General features: G+C 42.5%; 1 protein-coding gene across 2 annotated transcripts in view; it reads right to left on the bottom strand.

Annotated features, from left to right (window-relative positions):
* LIFR (LIF receptor subunit alpha) overlaps positions 1-20,299 on the bottom strand; it is a 121,170-nt gene that overhangs the window by 44,829 nt on the left and 56,042 nt on the right. For both annotated transcript variants that reach the window (XM_053591928.1, XM_053591918.1), the window contains 3 exons: positions 9,765-9,925; positions 7,289-7,403; positions 4,539-4,678 (listed from right to left, as the gene is read on the bottom strand). In XM_053591928.1, the coding sequence (XP_053447903.1) occupies positions 4,539-4,678; positions 7,289-7,403; positions 9,765-9,906 (397 nt within the window). In that variant the 5' untranslated portion in view covers positions 9,907-9,925. The remainder of the gene's footprint in view (positions 1-4,538; positions 4,679-7,288; positions 7,404-9,764; positions 9,926-20,299) is intronic.

Here is a 20,299-nt window from a genome sequence, read left to right as displayed (position 1 = left end):
CAGTTAGGAGAAATTCTGGCTGGCATAAGGATATGGAAAAAGAAAGGAAAAAGTGTGACGGACATTTCAAAGAAATGCCTGAATCAAAAAATGAAAGATTGGTTTTAACAAGAAAGAGAAACTGATAGTCTCTTGAGTTTCTAGTCTAAGCCGGGAGCGGTGACTGCTGCCTATAATCCTAGCACCCTCGTTGGCTTCAGCTCATGAGTTCAAGATCAGCCTGAGCAAGAGACCTTGTCTCTATTTATAATAGAAAAACCAGCCAGGCGTTGTGGAGCACACCTGTAGTACCAGCTGCTTGGGAGGCTAAGGCAAGAGGATCACTTGAGCCCAAGAGTTTGAAGTTGCTGTGAGCTGTGACATCACAGCACTCTTGCCTGCACAACAACCTGTCTCAAAAAAAAAAAAAAAAAGTTTTCTGGTCCAGAAAGAAGCAAGAAAGGCAAAAGGGACAAGAACTACTGTGAAGAGTTGCAGGAGACAGGCTGTGGGTGATACAGTGTCAAGGAGAGCATGGAGGGGCCTCAGGGGAGCTCCCCGCGTGCAGGTGAAGACAGGGCGAGAGCTCACGGACACAAAGCCAGGGAAGCTCATCCTAGGGGGCTGCTGGCAGACAGTTCCGCTTTCAAGGAACCAGAGACACCAGCAAGAATCCAGAGAGGGAATGATCTGGATGCAGAAGGAAACGGAGGAAGACAGGATCACTGGGACAAAAGCAAGCGGTTGTCATCTGGGTCAAAAAAAGCAGAGTTTGCAGCAAAGACTGAGGAAAAACCACTAGTGAGACTGATGTCAACATCTGAGAAAGTAATTTGGAAGAACAGCGGGCTGGGAACCTGCATGACAGAACACAAAGGGGAAACTCATGTTCAAGGGTTTGGGCATCTCCTAGAGAAAAACTGGGACACTAGAATAAAAGGTCACAGAAAGAGCAACGTATCCATGGAAATCATCTGGTCTCCCTACTTATAAAAGATGAGTAAATTGTTGAAAATTTTAGATTGATGGAAAATAAAGTCTGAGCATGTTCCATGCTATGAAATGTAGGCTTTAAGGGGCAGAGACTTAGGCTGTTTTGCATGTTTCCTCCTCACACGACAGTAGAGTGAAGGTGAGTTAGAAGAAATCCAGAGATGCGTCTTTCTTGGCTCGTTTCTATCTTGGTTGTTCCCCTGAAGGTCAGGGACCAATTAAAAAAAATCGAGGTAAGCACAAAACTGCAGGAGCATACAGGGCTAGGACAGCTGAATATGTCAAACAAGAATAGCAGAACCAAAACAAAGTAGCCTTGAAACTTAAAAATAAATTCTTAAAAATAGATCTAACTAAAATTTGCTGAACATAGTGTTCTACGCTGAATTTCTATACAATGTTTAGAACTGTACAGGACCCAGAACATGTAGATATACACTCTAAACTGTACAACAAAGTCAGTGGTGACACAGTTATGTAAGAGCACCAGAGGACACTTTGTAAGTTTTAAGTGCAAAGCTATTTGTAAAAAAAGAAAAGTGCAGATTAACGAGAGATAAGTTGACTTAGCGCCAGGAGAGAAAAAGTTCAAGGTGCCAGTGTAACAGAAAAGAGCAAGAGGCTTCCAACACTGTGGTCCTTCTTTCAAATGATTAAAGATGTCACCATGGAGTAACTTAAAACTTATGAAACGTGGGAGTACTTTACTAAGGCAACACTCATTTTAAAAACGCTTCTCTCCTTGAAAAACCACATAATACATTTTATTTCAACAGCAGTGGGCTACTCTTCGAAACACAAGTCATATCCAATATTTCAAGCTAAAGACAGTAGCCATAATTACAAATGAAAGGATTTTTTTTTTTAAAGCCACTGTGTTCCCTTCCTTTTCTTCAGGGCATACATGGAAGCTTCCTCTAAGCTCCCAGGAACAGCCATCTGCATTTCTTTACAGCTAAAACAGACATCTGGGGACAACTGTGAACTTGTTTTCTAGAAACTCAAAACTTTTTAGATAGGGGAGGAATTTAATCAAAGTTTTGCTTGTTCATTTTTTTAAGCTAATGCAGCTTTACCCTTAACTACCATAACTCTTTCTTCCTTAGAACATCAGGTGATAGGAGTCTTCTCAGCTTTTTTTATAGGATCCATATTACTTACTCTGTATCAGAACAATCCAAATTTTCAGGTTACTTTAAGAAACTTAGATGCTAAAAGTCCCAAGAAGACCTTTTGTGTGTGCACGCTTGCCCTTGATAACTACAAACTATTTTGTGTGTGTGTGTGTAAAATTGTGCTTCTTCTGTATGCTTTTCAAAGCATCTTCAGATCTGGAGAAAATCTGGTTTGTTCACACTTTTATTTAGTAGCAAACTGTCAAATGAGCCCAGATCCTCTGGAGGACAGCTGTATATGTACTACCACTTCAGAGTGTCTCCTGTACACAGTAGATCCTCAAAGAGCTGCTGATACATCAACCTCCCTTTCTTATATTACCTAATTTGCTTTTCTACTTTCTTACCCCAAAAGTATTATTCTAATCATGATCAGACCCATGATTGTTAAAAATGCTATCAATATATTTAAAAACAGTACACTAAATTGAGTCGCCTAGAGTCTCTAGATTTGCCTTTCATCTAATGCTGTCACCTTCAAGTGGCTTCTCCGACAAGAACTATGGATGCCTACTGAAATAATCAGACAATACCAAACTGGCTCTCTTGCAGACTCCTGGGAGTTTAAAAAATCTGGAATAAAATTAAGTTAGATTCCTCAGTTTGCTACAAAATAATTCCAGATGGATGGAAGATTTAAATCAAACATGATAGCAAAAACAAAAACTCCTAAAGAAAAATAGCAAGAGATTCTATTATATAAAAATAAAAATTTACGGTGTAAAAACAAAAAATCACACCTAAAAAAATTACAGACTCAGAAAAATATCTGCAGCAAACATGACAGATTTATTTTTTGGGGGGGGAAGGGGGGGGAGGAAACAGAGCCTCAAGCTATACCCCTGGGTAGAATGCCGTGGCATGCCAGCTCCCGGCAACCTCTAACTCTTGGGCTTAAGCGATTCTCTTGCCTCAGCCTCCCAAGCAGTTGGGACTACAGGCGCCTGCCACAACACTCAGCTATTTTGGGGTTGTAGTTGTCATTGTTGTTCTGGCAGGCCCGGGCTGGATTCGAACCCACCAGCTCTAGTGTATGTGCCTGGTGCCTTAGCCACTTGAGCTATAGGTGCCGAGCCAACATGACAGATTTAATACCCGTAACATAGAGAGGCTCTTATGAACTGAGGCAGAAAAAGATGATATTTTTCATACCATAATATAGACATAAAGGTAACACCCTGAAAATTATATGCCCTCTATTAAGCAGTATGAACCTTACTAATTAAATGTATAGGCATAAAAAACATATCTCATTAACAGTATTTCTCTCTGGGTACTGAAATCATGGCTGATCTCATAAAATATCATGGCATGGATCTCACATACATGTACAACTACAGAAAAAAAATAACGAAACATGGTTCCTCTCTCGTTATCCTAAAGGACAGCCCAAGTAGCACGAAGGACAACACATCAACAGGAAAAATACTTCAGCTGGAAAACAGGACAGACTGTATGTTCTTGAACAGCATGCACGGTTATGCTCCTCCAAAATCTGGGCTGTCTCAGACATAAAACCCCTCAAGCATGCATCTTGTCCAAAGTATTGTACAAACTGCCAAATTAATGACACTTCTTCTTTTGCTTGCTTCAAAGTCAGTCATCAGTATGCCACCACGCCATCCCAATGTTCAGAAGTGCACAGACTTGCCGCCCATCCATGAAGAGCCAAGACCACTTCAGGTTTTCAGGTCTTACTGCACAGCATCAATGCCAGGCTCTGTGTTTTCAGGGCATATGTCCTAGACATCACACCAAGAGACCTGCAGTATATTCATGAAGAGCCAAGACCACTTCAGGTTTTCAGGTCTTACTGCACAGCATCAATGCCAGGCTCTGTGTTTTCAGGGTGCTTGCGGCATATGTCCTAGACATCACACCAAGAGACCTGCAGTATATTCCTGCTACAGGCACAGCACGGTCCTCATGGAAGCTAACTTGACAAAGGATCATTAATTTAACAGTGAGAAACGCCATAAGGCAGAAGTACAGCTCACCTAACAGTGTGTTAGGAAGCAGTGGAGTCTCCTCTGGAAGGGAGTGGCCAAAGATTCCATTTCTCAGGAGCAAGCGCACCTGAGAAATTCTGGCAGGTGTGCAGGACTCAGGGAAGCGGAGAGTAAAGAGAGTACAGAACCAAGGGAAGGATTCTGAACTCTACATTGTATATTCTGATTGACTGGAAGATGACAAGTTTGCTTCTTTCCTGATCTTGGCTGTGCTTTAATAGCCAAGTGAAGCTCTTTAAGTAAATTAAAGTATTTGTATAACAAACAAAAATTCAAAAAACATTAAGTCTCTGCCAACAATAAAGCAGACCTGGAAGCTTTATGACTAACAATAGCCCAGTTCAGAGTTATTTTAAAATCAATTTCCTTTTCAGATACTTACAAATATTTTTTTCACTTAGTATGAATTTACTTGTAAAACCTCCAGCATCATGTTGAGGACGTATTGTTATTGCATGATTACCAGGTGGAAGAGCTGGGATTTCAATATTTGTTTTCACTAATGGATAACAAGGATGGGACCTGCAATATAATAAGAAATGGAATTTTAATAAGTTGCAAAAATTAACAGTGGGGTTTTCATAAAAAACTTGATTAGCACAAATATACTGGAAAATGCTTTTTGTCTCCCCCTCCCCCCACCTTTGAAACAAAAACACGACAGGTTGTGTTACATTTTAAGACTAAAAGGAGATTAATGGTACTTTTAATCAATGTGGTGGTAGGGAAAAATAACCAGATTGTACCAGAAAGTAAACATAGATGAGTTCTTCCCAGAAACAGGGGCTGTTGGCAGGCACAGTTGGAAATCCCACCTCCAGCTCCCCTCTGCAGCCTTACATCCCACCATAGACACCCCACCCTCCACTGGGGACCAGACTACCACTCCAGCTCCTTGGGTGAAGAGTGTTCAGCACATGATGCTCGCACAGGATAGAACCAGCGACCACCTGCTCCTGCACTTGGCTCTCGGTGCACTCTGAATAAAACTCCCTCTTCACTTCTGCTTTCAAAACACTTGCAGTTCCATATCCAGTGAACAAACAGCCAGTTAAGACAAAGTGGTGTTTTCCTCTCTGGTTGCACATACCTTATTCTCTCTCTAGAGCACGTTCACATTCTTTCTTTTGTTATTCATGTGCATTGCTAACGTCTCCGGACAATTTTAACAGGACCAGAGGGACCTTCCAGGCTGCCTGCATTCCTGCCCCCACCCAGTGCCCAGCACCCACATCCACATTATTCACTCGGGCTCACCTCCTTCTTGATCTCCAACAGTGAAGCTTCTTTAGGCACCAGCCATGTAAAACCACCTGACTTCTCCAAATCACGCCACTCTACAGATTCAAGGCATTGTACCCAACATTCTCTCAGGGCAGAATGTCCTTCTGTTCCTTTTCTGCTGAGAACACTGACTATGCCTCCTCTGCCAGCCTCTCTGCACTCCTACCCTGCCTGGTCTCCATGCCCCACAGCCCTTCACAGGAAACCTCCAAGTGACTCACAGCCTTGCTACCCATTGAGGAGTTCTGAACTCCTCCAGAACTAACCTCCTGTCACTGTGGCCTGTGGTGGGCATTCCAGCTATGACTGAACTTTTCACACACCCCCTTCTGGATTAACAGTAGGGCTAACAGTAGGACTGCTCTTCCCTGTCCCTTTGAAGCAGGGTGTGGCCACGTGGCTTTACTTGGCCACAGAAATTTGAGTACTAGTCACTTCTATTAGGTCAGAAAGGAAGCTCTGGAAGCCAGTACAGGCTGTGTCCCCTCTGCTTCCCTCACCTCCACACCTAGTAATGCCCGGGGTCCTACAGAAGAAACCCAGCTGACCCCCCTACACACAGAACACAGGCAGGAAGTAACCCTTTGCTTTTATATGCAAGAAATAAGGAAATAAGAATTAAGAGTTGTTTCTGCAGCACCACCTAGCTCCTCCTGACTGACAAATCACCCCAACACTTAGACTAATGTTCAGCAAATGTATACTAAATGAGGAACAATCAAATTGCACTGAAATACACATTTATATCTATTTATATCAGGACTACTCATAAGCAAACCAGGACTGGAAGCAACTCGGTACTCTGATGAGATTAGGAAAAAGCAGTGGGAATTGTTCAGACGTGCAGGCTTACGAGTGTCTAGCTCACTCCAAGATGATTTCAGAGGTAAAGTAACAGAGCCTGGCACTTGCCTCCCGATGCCCATTTCCTTCTTTTCCTTCATAACAGGAACCCCATGTTTACCAGGCACGTTGCCACCCAACTGGAACATATTCCCAGCCACTAGTGCAGCTAGGTCTAGCCATCTGATAGGGTTCTGGCCAATGAGATGCAAGCAGACGTGTTGTGTGGAACTTCTTGGAAGTCTCCTTAAATTGCCCTTCTTTTTATTTCTTCCTTCTTGGAATGCAGACATGGTGGTGTTTCTCAAGCTATCATCTTGAACCATAAGATCACATGCCAAAAATAGCACAGTAGCATGACGAGATGAGATACCCATGCCAGCCCTGCACTGCCTACCTCCAGACCTTGCACATAGAGTCAATAACCGTCTGTTGAGCCACTGTTACTGACATTTCTTGTTAGGCATAGCCAAGCTTAAACCTGACTGATTAAGGCAGATGCTAGTTTGGAGATCAGTAAAACTTCCGCACAGCAGGCGAGCACAGTAGAAAATAAATGTTTTGGCTAGAAGGGTTTGCTTTCATCTTGACTGATGTTAAGATTCAGAATTTTTAAGAAATAGAGAGCTAAGAATTAGAACTTGATTATAAAAATTTCCAAAATAAAATGTTTATATTCTAAAATAAAAGATAAAGGCTTGGCGCCTGTGGCTTAAGCAGCTAAGGCACGAGCCACATACACTTGAACTGGTGGGTTCGAATCCAGCCTGGGCCCACCAAACAACGATGGCTGCAACCAAAAAATAGCCGGGTGTTGTGGCAGGCACCTGTAGTCCCAGCTACTTGGGAGGCAGAAGCAAGAGAATTGCTTGAACCCAGGAGGCAGAAGTTGCTGTGAGCTGTGATGTTATGGGACTCTACACAGGGCAACAGCTTGAGGCTCTGTCTCAAAAAAAAGATAAAGAATATTTAGGTTGTAGTTATGAGTTAAAGTATTTCCATTACCTGCTGTCAATGCAAAATTCATAAAGAGTACCATGGCCTGCTCCAGAGGGTGCTTTCCATGAACAGTCCCATACTTGTAAATTGTTAGTTGTACATTTCAAATCATGAGGAGTCCCTGGTGAGGTAGAAATAACACACATGACATACTTAATTAACTCCACTCCACTGTAAAAGGCCACCCCGTCAAACCATTTTCAGGCATAAGCACAAGCCTATGTGCCTAAAGAAGGCCCACATTCTTTGGGAAAAGATGATCCTGCAGTCATGAGAGGGGACTGGTTTATATTTATATTTATTTCTTTCACTTTTTTGGAGTGAGAGTGTCTCACTTTGTCACCCTCAGTAGAGTGCTGTAGCATCACAGCTCACGGCAACCTCAAACTCTTGGGCTCAAGTGATCCTCTAGCCTTAGTCTCCACAACACTGGGTCTCGCTCTGGCTCAGACTGGTCTCAGACTCCTGAGTTCCAGCAATCCACCCACCTCAGCCTCCTAGAGTGCTGGGATTACAGGTGTGAGCCATCGCATCCGGCCTATTTTGTATTTCTTTTTGTAGCTTTGGTCAAAAAAAGCTAAAGGGTAAACTGATCAAAGTGGGTCAGCTCCTAGACTACATTGAGGTCAGGTTTCTATCAAAAATTCTACTTCCAGAACACCTAAGGCAAATTGAGGGAATAACCAACTAAGCAGATCCAGTGATGAGATAGAGACGGGGTCTGGGGGATTTTAGCAGCCCTTGAATCTCCAACAGCCCCACTTAAAAAAAAAAAAAAAAAAAGAAATCTAGGGGCGGTGCCTGTGGCTCAGTCGATAAGGCGCCGGCCCCATATACGGAGGGTGATGGGTTCAAACCCGGCCCCGGCCAAACTGCAACCAAAAAATAGCCGGGCGTTGTGGCGGGCGCCTGTAGTCCCAGCTACTCGGGAGGCTGAGGCAGGAGAATCGCTTAAGCCCAGGAGTTGGAGGTTGCTGTGAGTTGTGTGACGCCACAGCACTCTACCGAAGGCGGTACAGTGAGACTCTGTCTCTACAAAAAAAAAAAAAAAAGAAATCTAAATAAAAGTTATGGGCCTTCCACACAGCTTCTGAGTGTGTAGCCACAAGCATTTCACTGCCCACCTCCACAGAATCAATCCTTAGACTGTTATGAAGCATATTAAATTTAAACAGTTAACAAACTCACATGAATTCATTTGAAAAATATACTTTTGTTTAGGTGTGGCCCTAAACAACTGAAAAGTAATATGTAATACACAAAATTATAATCTTATAGTTCTTAACCACATCTATAAAACAGCATTATATCATGGAATACATGAGCTTTATGAAATGAAAAAAAGTCACCCTAAAAAGAAAATGAGAAGAAAGGGGGTACAAGAGAGAAGGAAAAAAGGAATGAAAGGAGGGCAAGGAGGGGAAAAAGCAACTATAGCATAGAAAATGCATTCCATCTCAAACTCCACAAATGTCTATGAAAAATAGTTTTTCTTTTATTTTTATATTATCCATGGTTGGTATGATATTCACTGTAGCAATAAATTATGAGGCAATTTATATAAGACGGGAAATAGAACCATAATACTAGAAAGCAGCAAGAATCATAATAATAAAGTTTAATAAGTAGGTAAAAAGGGGGTGGCGCCTGTGGCTCAGTGAGTAGGGCGCTGGCCCCATATGCCGAGGGTGGCGAGTTCAAACCCAGCCCCGGCCAAACTGCAACAAAAAAATAGCCGGGCGTTGTGGCAGGCGCCTGTAGTCCCAGCTACTCGGGAGGCTGAGGCAGGAGAATCGCGGAAGCCCAAGAGTTAGAGGTTGCTGTGAGCCGTGTGACGCCACGGCACTCTACCGAGGGCCATAAAGTGAGACTCTGTCTCTACAAAAAAAAAAAAAAAAAAGAAAGACACAAAAAAAATAAGTAGGTAAAAAGGAAGATCTTTTTAAATATGAAAATAATATAAAAACTAAACCAAGGGATAGCAGGATGGTAATGCCCTTTATAGAAACAAGCTAGATAAGAGCTACACGAACATTCTCAATGAATGTAAATAGGATGGTAACAACATATTAAAAAGACATTTAGGTTTCAGTGACAGGACATTCTATGAATGTAAAAATCAGAGACAAAGCAGTGTCTGTGGAGAAGGAGCAGGGACCACAGAGAAGCCAGGAGGCTGCTGAGGGCGGTGTCTGCTTCTGGCCTTGGCTGTGCTGTGAATACAGAACTACATTCGCTGTACCCTAAAGCTGGATTTTATTGTATGTAAATGTAAATTATACCCTAATTCTTTTAAATGGTAAAAGAATATTTTCATCTATCTTTAATGTCCTTTTTATAAAAAAAAAAAACTAAAATAACATAGAAAAAAAATTACAGAGAAATGAACTTTAACCACCAAGAACCTGAAGGGTTCAATAAAGAAACAAAACTGCTTCATAATAAAAATGGAAATAATTTTCTCTAAGTCTGATGTACTCACCCTTTCTCTGGGTATTTACATGATTCATTAAGTATAAAAGAACACACGTTGATAGAAGCCACTGGAAATTTGTAGTAGTCCTCATTCTTTTATTGTCCACCATCCAGGATGGCCGTTTCAAAGGTAAGTAAATATCCATCATCCGTGAAATATCGTTAGTCCTAGGTTAGAAGGAAGATTTCAAAAGGCGTTCAAACCTCTCTGAAGACACACCTCCCACCGTGCACACTGGCAGACTATGAGACGGCCTGTACATTAATGGCTTTGGAGACACCAACAAGTGGACACTGCTGCTGCCTCTGGCATTCTCTCATGCTGGGCTTCAGAAAGTTCTAGATTGTAACCGAGCACACATTCATCAACTTTCCACTCTAACACTATTAGGATATTGAAAAGAGTTTTGAAGTTTTGACCATTTTAAATGATACCTGGATTGATATTTTTATTTTAATTAGTACATGTTAACTTTCTGTCACGTATTCATGAAATGTTGGTTTTGTTTTCTATTTGTCATGATGTAAAGTTTCTATTTTATTCAAATTTAAAATTAAATAATTTAAAGAGAAAAATCAGGGTAAATACTAGCCTGGGGGGGTGCAGAGTGACAAAAACATTGACAATGACACACAAATGGTTGCAGTTTAACAAATACTCCAACAATTGTAATGGGAAAGGAACTGTCAGTAGACGAGACCTCAACGAACACGAGTCTGCTGAAGAGAGAAGGCATCTGGAAGAGCAGAGACCACGCTGGTGGGTGGGGCTGGGGTGGGGGTCCTCAACCAATACGTGTCTGCTGAAGAGAGAAGGCATCTGGAAGAGCAGAGACCACGCTGGTGGATGGGGCTGGGGTGGGGGTCCTCAACCAACACGTGTCTGTTGAAGAGAGAGGGCATCTGGAAGAGCAGAGACCACGCTGGTGGGTGGGGGTCCGACGCAGGAAGGTGCTGCTGGGAGGCTCAGGCTCTCAGAGACAGCCTCCCCGTCCAGGCTCTGCAGGGATAGCACTGAGAAGACAAAGTCCCTCCCTGTACAAATACATGAATAAATCAGGAATTTCAGTTCATGATAATGTGCTTTAAAAGCTACAATGAGGCCATGGGCTTGAGAGCGCGTGAGGGAAAAGAATGTCCAGTAGCAAGCTGAGACCTTCCTGATAAGGAGGCCATCACCGTGATGAGACGGGAGATGGCAAGACACTAAGACAAGGACGCACAGCAGTTCACAGGACAGAAAAGGCGCTGGGCCATCACAGAGGCCTGGTGGCCTTTGTAAGGGTGTGGAGTTTAACTGTGGAGATGGGAAGCCACTAGCATGTTGTAATCAGGAGGGATCCGAGATCGCATCCACGCTTTACAGCAGTGGTCCCCAAACTTCTCCATGGACTGGGGGGCCAGAGGGGTGGTGGTGATAGTTTTGATATGAGTCTATAGGCAACTGATTTATTATGGTCTCTGTGTAGTCAACACGCTCTGCTAATGATAATGTGTATTTGCAGCTGCTCCCCAGCAGCAGCATCACAGCCTCAGCTCCACCTGAGAGCACCAGGCATCAGATTCTCAGAAGGAGCACGCAACACAGTTCACAGGAGAGCTCGTGCTCCTGTGAGAATCTAATGCCACCACTGATCTGACAGGAGTGGCACTTAGGCAGTGACACCAGCAATGGGGAGGGGCTTTGTTAATACAGAGGGATACAGAGGACACTTCGCTCCAGCCTGGGCTGCTGCTCACCTCCTCCTGCTGTGACGCCCAGTCCCTACCAGGCCTGGGGTTGGGGACCACAAGCTCAGAGAGACTTCTCTAGCTGCTCCGCGGCAGGCAGCCTCTAAGGGAGGGCAGCAGAGGCAAGGAAACCAGTCTCAAGAGATTACTATGGGAGGGCTGGGAGAGTGGGAGTGGGGACAGAGGGCCAGACTTGACCTGCACTAGAGACAAGAGGGTCTTAGCCACACATCACAGGAGGACAGCGAGGCAGTTACCAGTACAGACTGGGTCTGAATCCCAGCTAGGCCACTCACTGTGTGCCTCCAGACGAGCTCTAAGGTTGACCCTGACCTCTCTGTGTCTCAGTTTCCTCATCTGTAAAGTGGGGGTCACAACTATATTTTCCTCAAAAATTTGTTGTGAGGATCAAGCGAATAAATGTGAGTAAAGTGCCTGGAATAATGCCACAGATGTGGTAAGAGCTCCTGGCACATTTGTGGAGAGGTAGGGAGAAGAGGGACACGATGGAGGATGACTGCCAACTAGATGTGGCGGCTGAATAACCACGGGCAGACAGTGGTGCCAATTTCAGTCCTCTCTGGGTACATAAGGAAGGGGGCAGTAAGATACAGGGCTGAAGCTAGAGATTCAAAGATCTGTTTACAGAAGTCGTCTGTGACAGGCTCCCAGTCCCCCTCCAAACACAGGCATTATCCCCATCGACAACGAAGACTGTCTGAGGACAGCCAGAGTAGCTAACACAGACCTTTAGGTGCCAAGGAGCGAAGCTTTCCACATCAGACATTCAGGGATCTGCCAGCGTCATGAAATTCCCGTCAACTCTGTCCCTTCTTCCTAGAGTGAACTGGCAAATCGACAAGTCTGTCCAATGCACTGAAAGCTCCTTGTCAGACCCAGTACTGCCTCATTTTATGCTGGTACAGACAACCCAGGACCACAAAACACATAAACAAAGCCTAAAATCTTAAAAAAAAATTTCAAGATAAACAGAATAACCAAAAGGGAAATAAAAATTATTCCCAGGAGAAATAGGGGTGATGTAAAAAACAAGAAAACGTAAAATGAAAAAGAAAAAGAAAAAAAACCCAGAAAAGCTCAGAACTTGTAAATAGTATCCTCACAGCAAACCTGACATGACCACAAAAACAAGAAAAGGATGCAATGAACAAAGAATAATCAGAAACAAAAGATCTCTTGGAAAGTTAATACATTGGCTGATATTAAAAATTAAATAAAGGGCGGCGCCTGTGGCTCAGTCGGTAGGGCACCGGCCCCATATACCGAGGGTGGCGGGTTCAAACCCGGCCCCGGCCAAATTGCAACCAAAACATAGCCGGGCGTTGTGGCGGGCGCCTGTAGTCCCAGCTACTCGGGAGGCTGAGGCAAGAGAATCGCTTAAGCCCAGGAGTTGGAGGTTGCTGTGAGCTGTGTGAGGCCACGGCACTCTACCGAGGGCCATAAAGTGACACTCTGTCTCTACAAAAAAAAAAAAAAAATTAAATAAAAAGATAAAACACTGAACAATGTTTCAGGAATAAAAGTAAAAAAGTAAAGAAACAAAGACTTGTTAAAGGAAAGGAGATCCAACATTCAAAGAACTGGAACCCAATGACCCAGTGGGAGATTTCAAAAAATATTCTTGGTGAAAACAGATGGCAGGATCACTTCCTGGTTCTTGTTAAGCATTCTCAAAAACCCAGGAAATGAATCCTGAAATAGCTTAAATAATTAAAAGATCAGGGCATGAGCACACATTTCCAAAGTGTTCAATTATTTTCTGGATGAATGAATAACTTTCTAGTCAACTCCAGTGTCTTCAAGTTTACTCATTAGAATGAAAACGTATTCAGGGAATGTCTAAAACACCAGCTGCTAAAGTTACAGATTACACAGCTGTACAGGAGTAACTGAGTACAGGAGACCAAACGTGACCCCCCAAAACTCAAACCCTGACTGAAGTAATCATAAACCACATTCACCGACTGGCTATACATTATCTTGAAATGAAACAATTCCTTGCGGCAAGTCAACATTTACTCTAGAAGAGAGATGTGTGCCCTAGTGCCAGGCCAGGCAGAAGTGGCGAGGGCGGGGGAGTGGAGGGAGGCAGTCAAGAAGGAGCCCTGGACCAGGTGCTGCCAGATTTAGACTCTAATCTTGGCTCCATTACTAATTAGCAGTATGACTGAGAGTAAATCACTTAATCCCGCCCGGCTTCAGCCTCAGCCATTGTAGCAGAGAGGCAGCTCCATTTAGGATCCACATCAGAGGCTTCCCTGAGTGAAGCTGTAATATTCCATTCCTGCTGGCAGGGAAGGAACGTGCGGGTGGCAGGACTGCGCACAAAGTCAGCACCAGAAGCAGCCACGGATCAAGGGCTCCACCGAGGAGGTCAGTGAGCTGCAGGATGGGGGCTCAGGAACAGAACAACCTACAGCTGTTCACCGAATACTTAACTTAAAACAAGCAGGATGATAAAGGCTTCCTTTTGTCATAACATTTACAGAGAAAATTCTGAGCAAGTCATTTGAGGAATATAATATTATGCTTATAACACATCCAACTTCCCTCCCGAGCAAAAGTTTCAAATGGACTTTCAGGACAGAATAATACACGGAGAGGGCCTATCCATGTGCTTTCAGGAAAAAAGGACGCTTGTGAAACTTTTCTCTGCTCACTTCTGATAGGAACACTGTCACAATTTACTTCTTTTCCTCACCAATGCCTTATTCCTCAGAGGAAAGCCAATTTTTATAGAATTTTGGGAGCCAGCTTTCAAAATTCAGATAGCTGTCTTTTACCGCAACAGGGTGTAAGCGTAAATACCGTGCGGGCCAAAACAGGGAACAAATGCACACACAGGGGGGTGTGAAGGGCAGCCACCTGCTGAGCCTAAAGGTGGCACGGGTGCCACGTCGTCTGATTTTATCAAGACAAGGGAGTAATTTTCTAAGAAATATTCAAGTTTATAAATATAAGCAAGTAATGCATATCTCCTAAACTTCTAGAAGCTAAACAAAACATACTTTCAGAGTGCCTCCTAGCCAAGGGCAGTACCAGTTTGCTTCCTATACAATTATTTTAAAGGATATGAAAATGTCAATAAACTCTTCTGTTTAAGAAAGGTGACCATGCAGAATCAATTTATAAAACTGTACAATGGGAGCGGCGCCTGTGGTTCAAAGGAGTAGGGCACTGGCCCCATATGACAAAGGTGGTGGGTTCAAACCCAGCCCTGGCCAAAAACTGCAAAAAAAAAAAAAAAAAAAAAAAAAAAAAAAAAACCTGTTCAATGGAAATTGGGAAAAAGCTGTTTGCACTTCTTCTTCTTCTTCTTTTTTTTTTTTGTAGACAGTCTCACTATGTTGCCCTCAGTGGAGTGTTGTGGTGTCACAGCTCACAGCAACCTCAAACTCTTGGGCTTAAGCGATTCTCTTGTCTCAGCCTCCCAAGTAGCTGGGACTACAGGCGCCCACCACAACACCCAGCTATTTTTTTGTTGCAGTTGTCATTATTTAGCTGACCTGGGCGGGGTTCAAAACTGCCAGCCTCGGTGTCTGTAGCGGGGCGGTGTATGTGGCTGGCACCATAACCACTGTGATACGGGCACCAAGCCTGTCTTGCTTCTTTACAGGTATGTGACCTCAGTCCCAGGCCATCAGGATGCATAGAGAGAACCCGCACCTGGGGCTCCACACACAAAGTTCTGAGTCCCGGCTTGGAAAATGGACTGTTCACATGTGTACTTGGCCTTGCTTTCCCCTCAACATCGAGAATTCTGGTTCCAGTGTGCATAGAGGGTTTGTGGCCTTTCTGCCAAGGGTTAATCAGAAAAAAGAGCTGAGAAAAGTAAAGCTAGAGTCCAGAAACTATGGTCCCAACACATTTTATTTTGTTTCTATTCCAATTTTTCTGGCAGGGTGGTGGGGACAGGTGGGTAGAGGGGAGGGGGAAATGTGACAGAGAGCAAGTTGGCACTGACACCCTGAGTCCCAAGTCCTGAGCAAGGCTTTGGGAAATACCTGCACAGTTCAGGAGAAAGCCATCAGGTCTGCCCAAAGCATCTTCTAGCACAAGAATCTTCCACTGCCAGTTAAGAGAACTCCCTTGTCATTAATTCTCAAAAGATATTAAACATTGAGCTGGAACACTCAAGGGAGAAAAGCTTCTGAACCACTCTACAGGCAACATAAATGGACAAGCTGGCCACCAAACTGGTCACCAAATGGACACAATGGAGATGGTAGTTTATCCCAAAGGGAAAACAAACAGGAAGCTAATTAGAACCCCCCCCAGGTCTGATCTGTATTCTTCTTATTGTCCCCTTCTTTATTGTTTCCTTTCAGGGAACAAAGTATTGTTTCAAAAATTTGGCCAGCAACTATTTTCCTAATCCTATTTCTCTCTCCTCAAGCTTTAGCTCTCTTTGAAGATGCCTTTCCAGGAACACAAACTTTGCAGTTAGGTAGAGTCTATGGTGTTATCAAAGTGAAGTGTTGGTGGTTCAAGTAAAATGAGAAAAATACCTAGGAAAAACACAAATTTGGCCCAAATGAGACATTCTACCTGGTTGAAACTACATAGCGCATAACTGGTGGTTTTATAGAAAAACAAGAGCTTGAAGAAATGGTGCTTTAAGGAAATTAATCAGGAGACAACTGCAATATTAATGACATATATAAAATTACTGATACATATTCAACTGCAAAAATCTGGTCCTTCAAGAGCCCACACAACGTAGCACAACATATTTGGTTAAGATTTATACCAAGATACATCATTGAGAACATCAAAATAAGTATAAAAGAACATCTTACAAGCATCCAGGGAGGGGGAGGTTACATGCGTGGGCTCAGGAGTAAGAGGAACCTTCAGTTCACCGAAGTCAGGACTCTGTAACACAGAGATGGAGACAGCATGGCCTCCAGAGCAGGTTAGGGGCATACAGGAGATGCCAGCTGTGTGATCAATAAATACTCTTGGGGTGGAGAGGGGTCACATAAGAATTCTTAGCACTGAATGCTAAAAGCAGCACCTTCCAAAATATAAGTGGAAATGACTTTCACACTTGAATGCTACATTTGAAGTATTGAGTGGATAAAATGTATTTCATAAAGATATGCAAAATTTCAAAAGATATGCCTTCCATACACCCATTCTCTGGAGACCACTGGAGGACATGACTCATTAAAATGAAGTACAAAAAAAAAAAAAAAAAAAAGAGAGAGAGAGAGACAATATATGATCCATGACACTGGAGTTTGAACCTGGCAAAGAGGCCCTGAGCTCGGCCCCTGATGTCATTCCGGGTCACATGAAAGTGGATACCATTCCACAGGCTGCTGGACTCTGCATGATACTTCACACTAGCACATATTTGCTCTTCTGGGTCATTTTCCCTGCACCCCTTTTTGTACCCTCCCCCAGTGAGCTGTGCAACTCCAGGTAGGAGGTACACTTATCATCATGTCTGAGAGTCCCTAGAAGGTTAGATGCTCTTTCTGCTTCCATGATATTTTAATTACATCTCTGTCACAGAGGCTGCACAACTGATGGCCCAGGGGCCCAATTCAACACCTCCTGATTCTGTACATAAAGTCTTCCTAGGATACAGCCATACCCATTTGTTTATGTACTGTTCCCATGACAATGCTGGAGGTTACTGGCTGTGACAAAGCCTAACATACTCACTGCCTGGCCCTTTACAGAGAAACGAGTTTGGGGACCCTTGCTCTACTGCTTCACTTCCCAGTCTTCCAATTCTCCCGACAGGATGTCAGATGTTTGAAAGCAAATATGCCTGAGTTCACAGTAACCTCAGTGTCCCTGCAGTACCTGGCACAGGGCAGACACCTAAATCATCGCTAAGCTGGCTGAGGGGCGGCAGTCTGAATGTCAAGGCACAAATGATTTCACATAGCCAAATGAAACTGACAACACCGGGGACATAAATCAGAGCTGTGCTTCCCAAACTGTGCACCGAGGCAACCCAAGACACCAAACCAACACAGCTATCACAGGATGGTTCAAATTCTGAAGGAAACAAAGCAACATCAGTCCAATTCTTTAAGACCCTGAGTCTAGTTTAAGGTAGTTTTTTAACATTTGGCCATGATAAATTCCTTTCAATGACCTTGTATGTTTGGTAAAGCAGGGAGGGGTTGGTGACTGATGGGATAAAACACAACCACCACCCAAAAAAATCGGTGCAGGAATGGAAATGAGGCTGGTAGTTTCCAATGCTTGATAAGCTATGCCTTACCAAACAGGTTCACACATCTCATCAGTAATTAAGGCTTGTTAAGAATGAAATAAAAATGTTACAGTCTGTTCTCCATATATGAAGGTTCCACAACCACAGATTCAACCATTGAATCTGTGGACTGAAAATTTTACAAAAAATGAAAAATAAAAAATAATATAAAAAACAGTACAGTATAACAAATATTTTCACAGCATTTATACTGTCTTAGATATTAAAAGTAATTTAGAGATGATTTAAAGCACACAAAAGGATGAGTACAGATTATAACAAATACCACGTCCTTTTATATTATATATCTATAAGGGTCCTGAAACCAATCCCCCAAAACTTCCAGATACCAAGGGATGACTCTATTTTTCCCTTTAGGCTGATAGGCAGCATTTTTTCAAACTGCTACTAAAGTGCTAGGCCATAAATACCTATTAAATTGTTTGGTCCTAACTAACAACAATAATAAAAAACTGTCAGGTTACTCTTTTAATTGGAGACACCATGAAAAACATTAGTGAAACACCAGTGGGCGCTGTGAATGGAGAGAGTCTGTGAACCTAATCAGAGGGTAGCTTAGGGATTCCACTGCATCGTACTATAGTTTGTGTTCTGCATGTAGGAAAATGACCTTGCAATTTCATTTCTGATATCCTATACTACCTATCACTGTGGATACTGCAGGATATCCATAATAAGAACTTTTTGGTGTATTATTCAAATAGAAAACTCTTGTCAATTTTTTTTTAATAGACTGACTTCGAGATTTTTTTTTCCTCCAGTTCCTCCATGTCAATTTTGGTAATTCTCATTGCAATGACATCTTCTGTGTTAATTCAAGAGTCTGTCCATTATCAATTTCAGGATGTCAGAACAAGTCTGAATGCATCGCTCCCAGGCTTAAAATCCTCCAAAAGCTTCCTGCTGCTTCAATACACACTTCAGTTCCACATGGTGGGCAAAGCCCTTCATAATGTCACCACACCCCTACTCCACATAGCAGTTCCCAAACATTCCACGTGCCCACTGGTCTCAGAACCTCTGCCTCTATGGGATGCCCCTTACAATGTCACATACCTCCAATTCTTCCCATCCTTAAGGACTCAGTCTGTCACGGTGTAGAGAATAATCTGATTATTCACCTCGCCTCAAGTAAACTGTATGAATGTCTATCAGACGAACGAACTTGTTTCTTCCTTTTATTACTAGGGTGAAACACTACCATTAAACAGCCTGAAGAAGGTTCCTCCAAGAGATCTTTAACATGCAAGAAAATGATAAAAACTTACCTAGGAAAAGAATCAGGAACATTTCCATTTCCTAGTACCTCTCATCAATACCAAGGATTACCCTTTTTTTTTTTTTTTTAATTTTATCCAACTATTGGGCCATAAATGGTATTTCCCTGATTATGTAATCAAAACACCTTTTCATATTTGTTGGTAATTTGCAATGCTTTATCTGTAAACTGCTTATTCTATTTTTTGCCTCTTTTTCTAATTGGTTCTTATCATTTAGTAAGAAAAAAATCATAATATACATATTAACTCTGATACATATTTTACAAATGTTATTTCCCAGTTGCTTTCTTACTTTCTGAAAAGGCTTTTGTTTGACTTTGATTAAATTAAATTTCTCAATTTGCTCTTTGTGGTTTCTGACCATAAACATCTTTCTCATGCCAAGACTATACAAACTGTCACCTATGCTGCCTCCAAGTACATTTAAAACTTTTAATATTTTAAACTTCATTCCATATAAATTTTAGTGTACTGCTGAGTCAATTTTATACCCCTCTCTAAATGGTTACCACTTAGTCCCAATATAATTATTATGAAATAATCCATTGCTTCCCTCCTTGACTCAAGATGATAAGACGCTACTTCTTCTCAACTTCCGTGGTGGGCCTCCTTAGCCCATTGCTCCTTTCACCCTACGTTCCCTGGCTAAACAACATTAGCTACTCTTGTGGCTGTAACTATCACTCGTAAGCTAATAGCTTCCAAATCTGTGCTTCCAGCACTGGCCTCTTCCTAGTTGCAGACTATCCATTTACTGGACAATTTCTTACTTATTTACAAAAATCCACTCAAGTGAGGTCCCTTCAGAAATGATAAATATTTCCATGCTATAATCCACATGGATATTTCACAGAGTCCTCAAAAACTCCACGTGGTTTTTCTGTAGCACACAGATGCATTTATATGCCTTTGAATCATCTGCGTGCTACAAAAATATTTACTAACAAAAAAATAAACTGGCTCAAATTGTTAGAGCTGGAGTTGTTATTTTCCCCAAAAAATACTTGTAATAAAACTATCCCTCCTAAAGGCCTTTCTGAATCCTACAGAAGACTGGGGGGAAATGCTAATTACATAATATCTCTATATAGTTAAAATACTAGTTTTAGTGAACTCCATCATGTAATATAGAATTCATAAATATTTTCCAGATATCATGTTGTTTATATATTATTTATTAAGGCAAGCTTCTTAGTTCTCAAATTATACAGCTATGCCGCAGGGCCTGCTTTCTCTACTTAAAATATCATAAGA

This window comes from Nycticebus coucang, chromosome 1, assembly GCF_027406575.1.
Source record: "Nycticebus coucang isolate mNycCou1 chromosome 1, mNycCou1.pri, whole genome shotgun sequence".
Classification (NCBI taxonomy): domain Eukaryota; kingdom Metazoa; phylum Chordata; class Mammalia; order Primates; family Lorisidae; genus Nycticebus; species Nycticebus coucang.
Note: the sequence above shows the minus strand (reverse complement) of the source record. Positions and strands in the feature narration are given on the sequence as shown.